Genomic DNA, 12,486 nt, shown 5'->3' with positions numbered 1-12,486 from the left:
CCCCCCCCCCCCCCAACATCTTTAAAGTGCATTAGTTTCACCTCTTAATATATATTATCACTCTCATAATGGAGGGTGTGTTACACTCTTCACACATCAGCGCCACCTCAATGTCACGTCTTTGCCACGTAAAAAATTATAATCTTTTTTAAAAAGTAATTTAACACATATATTATTTTTATGTATTTTTTTTAAATATATATATATATATATATATAGCCCTCCCCCTCCCTTTCCTTTTTCTTAACCCCCCCCCCCCTCCTCCCCCCTCCACCGCCCCTCCCCCCCCCCCCCCCTCCTTTATTGTTAACACAAAATACCTTTATTTTTTCTCAACCCTTACCAGTCGCAACCCCACCCCTACAAACAAGTTTGTGATGTTCTCTTTTTCTTATTTCTGATTCAAGTTTGGAGTTTAAAAAATTAATTCAAAAATTATCTTATTAACAAAAAAATTCAAAAGTAGAAATTAAAAGAAATTTCATTGATGGTAAGTTGTTTAAAGACAAAATGATCAATTTAATTTAATTTTTGTTCAAATTTTGAGGGAGTTCGATTGAAGTTTGAGATGGTGTTTAATTAAGACTTTTTTTTAATTTAGTGTACTTGTAGTTGTTCTTTGATGGTGTTGATGGAGGAAAATGAAAAAAATTAAAGAAGAGTGTTGATGAAAAATGAATTTGAGGTTGTTAATAGAGGAATTTGAGTGTTGTGCATGTTTTGGAGAAGAATGAATAAAAGGTGTTCAATAGAGAATTTTTTTTAAGTTAATGTCTTTGTGTTGTTCTTTGATGGTTTTAATGGAGGAAAATGAAAAAAATTGAAGAAGAGTGTTGATGGAGAATGAATTTGAGGTTGTTAATGGAGGAATTTGAGTGTTGTTGATGTTTTGGAGAAGAAAGAATAAAAGGTATCTATTTTTTTAAAAAAATTCTATTATATTTTAAATATAATATTAGTGTATTTTTTTTTTTTACAAATATATGCGTTTTTTTCTTTAAATAAATATTTAAAAGAAATTAAATAGACAAAAAAAAATGAGTTTTAACGCGCCCAATGGCGCTTGTTTACACGCGAGCAGTTAAGCGGGGATTTTAATATACTTTAAAGATGTTAAGGGAGGCAAATAAACGAAACTTTAGTTTAAGTGCTAAAGTGAGTTGGGAGGACAAGTTCAGGGGGGGGAAAATATCTTTTCTCTAATAGAAAAGAAAACAAAACAGACTACCAAACATCCATCCTAGCAGGGAGAGAAGTGACTTCCCAATTGTTGAGCTTGACATCTTAGTCACTAGTTTGCATATCAGCATGATTGGGGCTTTCCTCACTATCAATGTTCTGCACCATAATTGATGTATCTTGAATCATCTTTTTGATTTCTCTTTTCAAGTCTCGACAATCTCAATATTATGACCCTGAGCATCAAAATAATACACACATCGTACATTAGGATTAAAATTTCTTGAACGTCGATTATGAGTGTACCCAAGCAGAGGAGTGATCATGCCCCACTGTACTAATCTCTGAAATAAACTTGCATACGACTCTCCAATTGGTGTGAAGCTATCTCTCGACTTCTGCCTCATTTCATTGTTTGACTTGGATCGAAAATCGGGCCTAGAAGGGCTTTGGTATGTTTGTAGAGTTATAGGATGACTCTGAGGAGTCGGTGTGTTCCATTGTGGGTAAGATGGGGGTTGAACATGTGGTTGTGCATTATATACTAGATATGGAGATGGAGGAGCAGAGTATAATGAATTTTGGAAGTGATTATATGGGGCTTGGGCATGAACTTGGGCTTGAGGCTGAGAGTGACGACGACGTGGTCTTCTTGACCATGCCCGCTGTCCAGCTACGATAGCAGATGTGTCTTCCTCACTCTTCTCCTCCCTAACACTTCCTGAACCCTTTTGAATTGCTTGAGTAGTTACTTTCAATGCTGCAAAACTCACAATATGATCGGTCTTAATTCCATCATCTATCATCTCTCCCATTTTGAAGACCTCAATAAATGGCTTGCCTAATGCAGGTAACAAGTGTTGATAATATATTTCATCCTGTGCTTGAATAAATACCTCCACTATCTTTCTTTCTTTCATTGGTGGTTTCACCCTAGCAACTTGTTCACGCCATCTGATTGCATACTCTCTGAAACTCTCAGTATTCTTCTTCTTTATACTGGTTAGGGATTTTTCGTCAGGGATCAATTCCATATTATATTGAAATTTTTGCACAAATTCATTAGCCAAATCATCCCAACTATTCCACCTATCAATATCCTGATCAACAAACCACTCTGAGGCTAGCCCCGAAAGACTCTCACCAAAGTACACCATAAGCAGTTCTTCTTTTCCTCCAGCGCTCCTTAGTTGGTTACAATAACACCTCAAATGTGCTACTGGGTCCCCATGTCCGTCATATTTCTCAAACTTCGGCATTTTAAAGACGAGGGGAAGGTTTTCATCTGGAAACATGCATAAGTCCTTATATGAGACACTTTTGTACCCCCAAGTCCTTGAAATTTTTTCATAGCCAGATCCAAACTTCTCAATTTTCTGGTCATTTCCTCTTGTTCTTCTGTCATAACAGGCTTCTTAGTGTTAAGAGAAAATTCAAGCGGTTGAGTGTAGCCTTAAGGACCAGACAACTTAAACGTGGGATTAAAAGCATGATGCTGATCACAGAAAATATTCAACACTTGCGCATTTGCAGAGTCGGGAGGCACAACCGATGGATAAACCTCAAAAGTAGGAGCTTCGGATGGGGGTGGTGCTGCAAAAACATGAACAGTGGGTGGAGCTGAGCATGTGGTAGTTTTGTCCTGAGGAGTGAGGAACTAAATATTGGAAGTGTTTGGATAGTGTTGCCCCAGAGTAGACCCTAATGCATGTTGTGGCATGTCAATAAAAATAGAAAACTGTGTATGTGACACTGAAGGCAAGATAGAAAGATATTCAAGATTATCAGGGGGAAATGAAAGAGGTGGCAACCCATTAGCCCAAACTCGATGCATTTCTATCATTTGCTGTCTTAATTTTCGAATCTCTTCATTAGCTCCTAAATTCTCATTCCCCGATCTCTCTGTTTGATCCATGATGTCACTCTTTATATCCTTGTTGGACACAACTTTCTCTTTGACTTGAAGCAATATGGAGTATCAGTCAGAATGCCACAAACTAACCATCGTAAACTAACTGAACAAGAGACAACAAATCCGTTAGAGTTCAACATTTTCTTAAAAAAAAAATTCTCTTTTTTTTTGAAAAGATCACTGAACCCAAGAGAGGAGAATCAGGTGTGCGTAGTTCGTGAAGTCTTACCAAAATGCCCAATTAAACTCCTTTTATTTTCCTTTTCTTTTTCTTGAAATTTTGAGAAGAAAAACAAATAACAATTTGTCAAAAGAATTGACGAAAATCTTTTTGAATTTTTCAGCTTTAACATCCCTATACAAAATTAAATCTATGATTACCAAAGAAAATTTTTTGGGATTTTCAATTTTGCATTTCATATGAAAATGAAATTTGAACCTATTAAAGAAAAATCTTTTTTTTTATAGTTTTCTTTTAAAGATGTATAAGAAACAATTACTCTAAATGAAGAGTGGAGAATTTTTTTTTTGGATTTTTGAAATAAGATCCCAAACCAACAATAGGTTGCCTACGTATCTCACTCCGGAGAGAGGAGAATCAAGGGTGCGTAGTTCGTCCGGATTAAACAATTAAGGATTATAGAAGAAACAAAACCTTGACTTGAGAAACATGACTACATGATGAAAATAAAATCTTTTTTGTGTTTTCAATTTAACACTTCACATAAAACTGATACCAACAATTACGAAAGGAAAATCTTTTTGGTATTTTCGTTTTAAGAAATATACGAAACTCCTACCATATTGTTTTGAATTTTTCTTTTATAAAAAATCCCTATTTGAATTTTTTTTTTTTTTAATTTTTCAAATTATAAATGCTTACTAAAGAAACAAAAGGAGAACCTTTTTGATGTTTTTGTTTTTGACGAATGAGTGTAAAAGGTTAAAAAAAAAATTGAATTTTTGTTTCTTTGTGAAAATAAATGCAAAAGGTAAAAAAATCTTTTTTGAATTTTTGAGTTGTGAATAACAAAAGTCATAAAGGACTCTAAAAATAAACTACGAAACTCTTTTTTGATTCACCTTATTCTTTTTTTTTTCTTTTTTTCATTGCCTACACACTTTACTTCTAACACATGTTTTTCTCCAAATCACGCCGTCAAATGACCACGTTACCCTCAGAGATGCAACATTTAGCACGTAGGGATGCTTTAGAGGTGAGTCTCCTAGAAAGGAACAAGTGGGTCCCACTAGGTCTTTATATGATGCAGATAAGCATGACCTAAAGGCTGACTTATGCTTGGATCCACTAACAAGGTCATTCGGGGGAGCATATGGTCGATAGTGGCTGTTTTGCTTTCCACCCACTCCATACGTCCGACGGCTCCCCCTCCTAAAATAAGGGTGACGCAACTAGATTTTGTGCGCACGACGTGCACTTCGGGACTTGTTGCAGAAAAAATTGACTCGGGTTATACACATGATGCCAGATATAAAGCGGTAACACACAAGAGAAAAACTGTAAACACAGCATGTAGGCACTCAACAATGATAAAATAAACAACCAACGATAACGCAAACAAAATGACTATATACCCATAGTGTCAAACTAAGCCGATACAATTCCAAAAATAAGCTCGAATTCTGAAAACTCCCCAGCAGAGTCGCCAGAGCTGTCATACCCCCTTTTAACCAAATAGAATTGATTTTAAAGTTTGAAAGGGTTTTATTATTAAAGTAACAAAAGATGAAAATTTATTTTGAAAAAGGATTATTTACATTTTTTATTCAGAGTCGCCACTTGGCATAATCCGGTGTGTCAAGTCACCTTTGAAAAATCCTTTTCAAAACGATTTGACTCTTTAAACTGGTTTGCGAACAGAGATTCCGGCTAAAGAATTCTGTTGACCGAGGGGAAGGTGTTAGGCACCCCTCAATCCCGTGGTTCGACCACGATCGCTCGATGGAGTATATCGGCTAATTTGACACTATGAATGTATAAACCACATAAACCACATAAAACAAGCAACAAACAAATCAAACAAAGTTCAAAACAAAAATAAATGTGAGGTAATGGGGTAGGGGTTAGGTAGGGTTGTTACGATGAGGTGTTAAAAATTAGTTAGGATAAGGAAATATTAGGGATTAGGGATTTAAATTGTTAGGATTTGGTTATTATTTGTTTTCTTGTGGGGAAAGTGTAGAATGGGTGAGGGTGCGTGGTAAGATGAGCTAAAATTGAATAAAATTGAACTTCGGGGGATAAAATTAGGTGTCTACACTTAATTTTTTGATAAATTACTTGTACGATTCGGATGAGATCAAGTTAAGTTTTTTTAAAAAAAATAAAAATAAATCAACTCATGGTTAAAAATAGAGCAAGTTTAAGGGAGAGCTAAGAGAGAAGTTTTTTTTTTTAAAAAAAAAAGAAAATAGATATAAGAAGTTCTAATCAAATGGGAGTTATTTTGAGGTAAAATTCACAACTAAGTCATTTCGCAGTCGTGATATTAAAAGTAATCTTTATCATACCTTATCAAATTATGGCATATTGAAGAAAGTGTAAATTCTCCGACCATTTTTCAAAATCTGAAATTTGATGTTTCACAAATCACTTGCTTTAAGGAAGAACATTATTTTTCCCTGTTTAAAGCCTTCCCTTTTTATTTTGTGATCAAAAATGTTATTTGAAATTAGTATACATTGTGAAGGTATCAAAAAAATTTACATGTGCAAGTTATCATTTATCTGTCCTACTTTTCAGGTAACTAATTTCATTTATTACGAGGAATAACTAAATTAGATTTTCTAACAGTGTAGTTTAACCTTTCATTTTTACATGTTACCAATCAATGAATTGTCTGTTAGATGATTTGGTAGTACAAAAAATTGGTTACACTGTTGTATAGAAGTTCGATTAAGAAAATATTACAACAAGATCAACACTTCCATGTGCATAATGAAGCTATAAATATCAAAACTCAACTTTTAAAACAAATTTTTAAGCTAAAGTAGTAAAATCCTAGGATAATAAATTGTATGTGCTATTCTTACTCATTACATAATTGTAGAAAATGTCAAGAAAATTCTTCATTATATTTATGTGGATTTGTTTTTATCAGCTGGCTCCTCTTCAGCAGGAGGTTTGGAGGACCTGCTTGATTGGATTTTATCCACTTCCGCAGAAGAGATATCAAACTGTATAAGAAATTGACAGTAAATATTCAGATAGAAATGAAGATTACAAGGCACTCTATGCTGAATGTCTTGACAAGGTCCAATGAAGCAAGATGGTAATGAATAGGCAAGCGTAATAGTTCGAGTTGGTAAGGATTCAGAATGAGCGTGATCTTATTATATATGTAGTATACATTTTTAATTTCATTAGATATGTATATATACATACTTCGTATGCCTCTGATAGGACATAAGCTGCACAGGCATTAGACCATAAGAATTTGAAATATTTGCTGAATTTATCCAAGTCTTGCTAGTCCTCATAAACAGAGTGGCAACAAGGATTGAGAAAGTAACAAAACCTAAACGCTTATTGATCATCAACACTTTTTATAGTTGGTTTTTCCTATTCTATGTGTTTGAATTTTCATTGTAGTCTGATAAATAAAACAGACTGACCTTGAAACCACAGCCAGCTACACAAGCGCGATGACAGTCCTGCATTCATAAAACAAGTGTACATGTCATACTTACCATCTGCAGGTAGGAAGGAACATGGTAAATGTCAATCATATGTTCACTTGATGAAAATTGTACTCCAAACAACATATCAAACAGTGAACAACATTATAATGATATACTAAAAAACTAAGAAATTTATCGTTTTCTGTTTTGCAATTAGACTTTACTCACTATTTTTCCCCCTTAAACAAATCTCTGTGTAATGTGTCAAACCAGTGTCATCTATGATTATTAGCAGCCACAAATTATGTTAGAAGGCCAAGTAGAAGTATGGGACACAATTCAGAAATCTTAACTAGAAGTCGGTGCATGAATCTCTTTGTTGAATCCATTTTATATGCTCCTTAAGACTTGATTTGATCGATAACCACAAATCTAGGACATACAATTTCTCAGCATTGTCGTTGAGTTCTTTTGAAGGCATATACACACACGCGGTATTCAAATTGCTAATACACCAGATGAGTGGATGACCTTTTAGTAAAACAGATGTCAACAACAAGTGTAAAAAGACAATGATAAAATGAAGAGATGGTAAACCTCGGAGTAGCTAGCAGAACCAGGGGCACGATCAATATAAACACTCCACTGTTGATCCTTCAGAACCGGACCCTTATAGCACATCTCATCGCATTGTTCCAAACCTGCACATGCCTTTTCATTTCTATGCTACCTTAATTGAGAATAGAAAAGCATCAAGGTTTCAAGTTCAACAAAAGACCTCTGCCAACCATCAATTACTTCTAATGGATAAATGTCTTAACGATATTCTTTACTATCATTTCCAAAATTTTGAGGCTTGGTACGTGTTGTGAATCAATTGTTCCACATTGGAAAAATAGAGAAATGCTAAGGGGATTATAAGGTTCTTCCACCTATTAGATTAGTCTTTTGGGTTGGCTCTCCCGTTATGTTCACAACTAACAAATGGTTCTAAGCAATCATACATCTGCAACATAATGTAGCTTTATCTTAAGTATTTTCACTTGCAACATAGCCTGAATTTTTCGGGACAAAGTTCTTTAAGAATAGAATCTTGAAACTTACATTCCTCCCATGTATCGCCATCAGCATCACACGCCTTTTTGCAAAAAACTCTCCCTGCAAAAATTCGCGCATCATAACTTTTGGTTGATGTTCTTGTTTGAAGATCAAATGAAATACTCTTCATTTGTGTGAGTCGAAACATAGAAAAAACTAGTCAATTTAATTAGATATACTACATTGAACAAGCCAGTACTCTAATTTGCACCATTCTGAGCTTGTGATTACGTCGAATAAGATGGATAAATTGCTATAAACTAGTGAGATTTAGAGAATCCTAAACAATCTCAGTTAAATAATAAAGTTATTAACTCTATTGAAATGAAATAGACTCGAATTCAGTCCAATAGTTAGAGATGATCCATATAGCTGAGGGATAGTTATACCAAACGAGAAACAAGGTTAAATGCAGCAGCCTACAATATTTGACCTCTCTCTCGAAATTTTTTACTATTTATACATAGTTAAAATTATTGTTTGTATATATACAGTAGAGAATGAACCCCCTTCGATTAGTTCTTATATTTACTTCTGAACCCCTTAACGAAAATCCTGACTCCGCCACTGCGTCTATATCAAGCTTGCAATTTTCAACATTGAAGAAACCAACAATCAAATTTTTATTTAATGAATCGCGTCTCAATCTGAGGGTAGTTGGTTTCACCTATATGAATTCTCTATATTGATATCAATTAGAGGTTGTCTAAACTAGGAATTCTCTAAATACTACGTAACATACAAGTTTCTAGATAAACTAAAAAAAAACTCTTTGACAGTCATGGGATAAATAAAAATGTACGATAAATCCAATTACTTGTTACATATCATGAGTGATGTAATGTTTCATTTCTCTACGTTGATAACTAGCTAGGCATGCTCAATTGGAAACATTAACACATACAAAATGAGACCTTTAAACTACAAGAAAGAAAAAAAGGAAATATTAAGAGAGTGAATTAATTTACAAGGAATTTGGATGAGAGATGAGAATTTATTCGTGCATTTCTTGTTACAAGGTGGTGCCTGCAACATTATTTCTCTCTTAGCTTTAATTTTCTTATTTTGTTTCTCTGTCAAATTTTGCACAAGTTTTTAATTATGTGGAAGATGAAGATTGTGGAATTAATCAAATTAAAGAAAATGGGGAAAATTATGCAGGAAATGGGGGGAATAATTGTTGATTCGGAAATTTAGGCTATTTTATTGGGTTCTTGCTTTTAATTTGTTTCCCTCATGTTATTAGTTTGAGCACAAATCAATAGTAATTCATAATATCAACTTAACGTCGAAATATTATTTGGAAATGAACGTTGATATCACACTTCGGTTTATTATTTTAATTTTCAACTTGAAATAGAGCAGTTTTGGAATTGAAAATTGATCTGATGAGCAAGTAAGACAATGAAATTTCAACATTTTTCTAAAAATAAAAATCATGTCCAAACATTTTTTCAACTTGGTTATCATATATACCCTTTAATTTCGATGAATTTACGCAAATCTCCCTTCTTCGGGCCAATTGAAACAAATATGCACTTTCATCTAACCAGTAACTAAAACTAACAGCCTGTTGGCAAAATTTCGCAAGTATAAATATTAAAAAAAAAATGGTTATTTAGAAAAAAGTTTTTCTGAAGATGGAACACTTTGAAACGTGGTGGTCACCTAACATGACTATCTAACCACTAATTAACAACCATCAAAAAATGGTACAGTGATGGAATTATTCTTTCCTTAACTCGAGGTTTTAAGTATGACCCTTATATATATAAAAAATCTTGACAGAAAACACTTTTTAAAATAAATTCTACGCGATGTGAATCTGAATTAATCGAGTTACAATGTGCTTATTGAATATATCTAAAAGAAAACACTAAGTAACAGCCTAGCCAAATTTTTTTCACATGAACTTTGGAGTTTGGAGTGTGATGGTCACCTAATATGCAATATTCCTTCAAAGGGTATTTTAATATAAATTTGTGATAATTCATGGTAGCCAAGTATGAAAAGTCCAAAATGGTACTCGTTTCGTGCATTAATGTTTGACTTATATACCTCATTTAAAAAAAAAAAAACAAATAAACTGAAAATGTTTATATATAACTCCTAATTAGTATTCTCTTCGTTCTAAAATAATTAAATTGTTGAAGTATTTTTTAGTATTTAAAATAATTAAATTACTTATTATTTAAGATAGATGTTGAAATTTATTTACAATTTCATCCTTCCTTAATTAGATTTTCAAGGTTGAGTTTCTATGATCATTACTAAAAGTTTGGAGTTTGAAAAGGATAAAAAAAAAAGATTAATTTATGTCTTTATCCTTTTTTCTTAACATGTGTGTCATATTCCAACAATTTAATTATTTTGAAACGGAAAGAGTAATTACTAAATCATCTTAATTTCTATATCAAGATTTTCTTAGTTTCATTTCAGTTGACCCTCTTTCTAAAGATATTTGTTTCAATTTAATTGTCCCTTTGACGAATTAAAGAGAATTTTATTATATTCTTTTAATACTATCCTTAACATTAAATAACTAAATAAAATGTATTTATTCAAATTTATATTTTCAGGCATAATTAATAAGGCTAATTTGGTAAAATAAATTTTTAATTAATATTTTTTAAATGAGTGTGACAAGTTAATAGGGTCAACTAATATAAAACCGAGTGATACTAGTTTATTCAAAGGATAAATTACACAAAACTCAAACTTAAGATACTATATTACCTAATATCCCTTACCTTTTAAATATTTACATAAAATCCCAATTTTCAACTTTACTCTTGATACATATCAACAAATCTCCACATTCTATGTTTACTCCATCATTAACTCATGCAAGCTATTTGTTTTTTTTTTTTTTTCAAAGACTTCCTTTCCTAAAATCTCTCCCAAATTATAATCAATTAAAACATCTTCTATCTCCAAGCCTTTTTTTTTTTTAAGATTTAATTTCCTAAAATCTCTCCAAATTATAATATTAACATACTTCTCACTTCAATTCAACTTGCACAAAAATAGTAATATCTATCAATATTAGTATTCAATATAAAATATTAATTTTCGTTAATCCAACGAAGCTACAAGTTGTGCATGGATTTTGTTAATCCGCTTGATATATATATAAAAATATTAATTTTCTGGATACATTTTCATAGTGTAATGGTGATTCATGTTATCAATATATATGTGATACATTTGTTGACAGTATATGAGTGATATATTTTGTTGTTAGATTATTGGTGATACATTTTATTGATAATGTATGAGTGATACATTTTGCAGTCAGATTATTGGTGATACATATGTCCTAAATGCTTTTATATCTATTATATTTTTGTATTCATTTATAAATTAGTGATATATTTAACATATGAATAAATGAATCGCCTTTTAAATTGTGTTTTTCTCAGCACATTTATTTCAACTAAAAAAATGTATCACTAATATAACCGATAATCTCTTAAAACTAATGTAGAAAATATTAATATGAAACAGAATTTAATATGAATCATATAAATTTCAAACTCACACTCTTTAAATGTGAATTAGAAATTTCAAACTTCAATTTATACGTCAAGTATGCTAAATGTATCATATGTATATTGAATATCTAATTTTGAAAAAAAAAATCATAGAAATACAACCAAATCTATGACACATTTTTCAGATGTATCACATAGTAATCCTTCACCGCCAAATAATAATTCAAATAATATTTCAGATTTCAGATGTATCACGTATTCAAATAATAATAATGCTTCTCCTCCTTCTCTCTTCATTCACTTCCGTCGATGACGTCGTGCTAGTCTGGACATGAGCAGAGAATTGTGTATAAGCTCTCAAATTATTTTCTAAATTCAAAGTCGGAATTGGAATGGTGCATTACAACACTGGACTTAAGGTGACCGTGTACAGAATTGAATATCTTACCTTGCAATACCCCCAGACAACTGTGATGTTTACAAACTATGTGCCACATACGGTAGTTGCAACAGTAAAAAATCTCCTGTATGTGGATGCTTAGACAAATTCTAGCAACGGTAAAAGGAAGAACTTTTACCAAAGGCATCACACGGAATAAGGAAAAGACTCAATTTGACTGGATTATTTACTTGAAATTTGAAACTTGATTGGGGGTATTGCTGATTTTGTGAATTTCATTAATTCACTGTGTAACTGATTATGCGTAATTTGCTTCATAGATAAAAGAAAATTTGTTACTTTCTTAAATAAATATCTAGTTAGTCTTAAATGTATTATTTTCTATATGTATCACGTTAAAATAGATGTATCACAATTTTGAAAAATTGAGATATGATGTAATTAACCAAATAGTTAGGATAAAATGTAATAACACTTAACCATTCAGTGATTTATTTAAGTTATCCTTTTTCAAAACCAAACTAAGTAGCCGTTTGACCATAGAGATTTTTTTCTTTTTTCTAAAAAATTATTTCACTTTAGTGCAAAAAGTAAAAACACACTCCATTTAATCATGAATTTTCCAACTCCAACTGCGAAAAATTATTTAGAAAAGTGAAAATAATTTTTCATTCATGCTTCTCTTAGAAAATTTTAAAAACAACTTTAATTTATATTCGTGATCAAACACAACTCTAACTTCATCTTTTAACTCCAACTCC

At 32.1% G+C, this 12,486-nt stretch overlaps 1 protein-coding gene across 1 annotated transcript; it reads right to left on the bottom strand.

The window, feature by feature from the left end:
• Positions 1-5,963: 5,963 nt before the first annotated feature.
• On the bottom strand, positions 5,964-8,960 carry LOC107861224. The gene is made up of 5 exons (XM_016706583.2): positions 8,800-8,960; positions 7,838-7,891; positions 7,331-7,434; positions 6,728-6,766; positions 5,964-6,289 (listed from the first exon to the last, which is right to left on the bottom strand). Exons 1-5 carry the CDS (start codon positions 8,864-8,866, stop codon positions 6,191-6,193), a joined length of 363 nt encoding a protein of 120 aa, XP_016562069.2. The 5' UTR covers positions 8,867-8,960; the 3' UTR covers positions 5,964-6,190.
• Positions 8,961-12,486: the final 3,526 nt, after the last annotated feature.

The sequence above is a fragment of the Capsicum annuum genome, chromosome 2 (genome assembly GCF_002878395.1).
Source record: "Capsicum annuum cultivar UCD-10X-F1 chromosome 2, UCD10Xv1.1, whole genome shotgun sequence".
NCBI lineage: Eukaryota > Viridiplantae > Streptophyta > Magnoliopsida > Solanales > Solanaceae > Capsicum > Capsicum annuum.
This window is presented reverse-complemented; position numbering and strand designations above follow the sequence as displayed.

Excerpts from the sequence above, each read along its gene's own strand:
- LOC107861224 (XM_016706583.2), bottom strand. The coding sequence starts at position 8,866 with ATGTTGCAGGCACCACCTTGTAACAAGAAATGCACGAATAAATTCTCA. Across the intron at positions 7,435-7,837 it reads TGGCGATACATGGGAGGAAT|GTTTGGAACAATGCGATGAG; the intron begins GTAAGTTTCAAG and ends AGGCATGTGCAG. Across the intron at positions 6,290-6,727 it reads TAGCTGGCTGTGGTTTCAAG|TTTGATATCTCTTCTGCGGA; the intron begins GTCAGTCTGTTT and ends TTTCTTATACAG.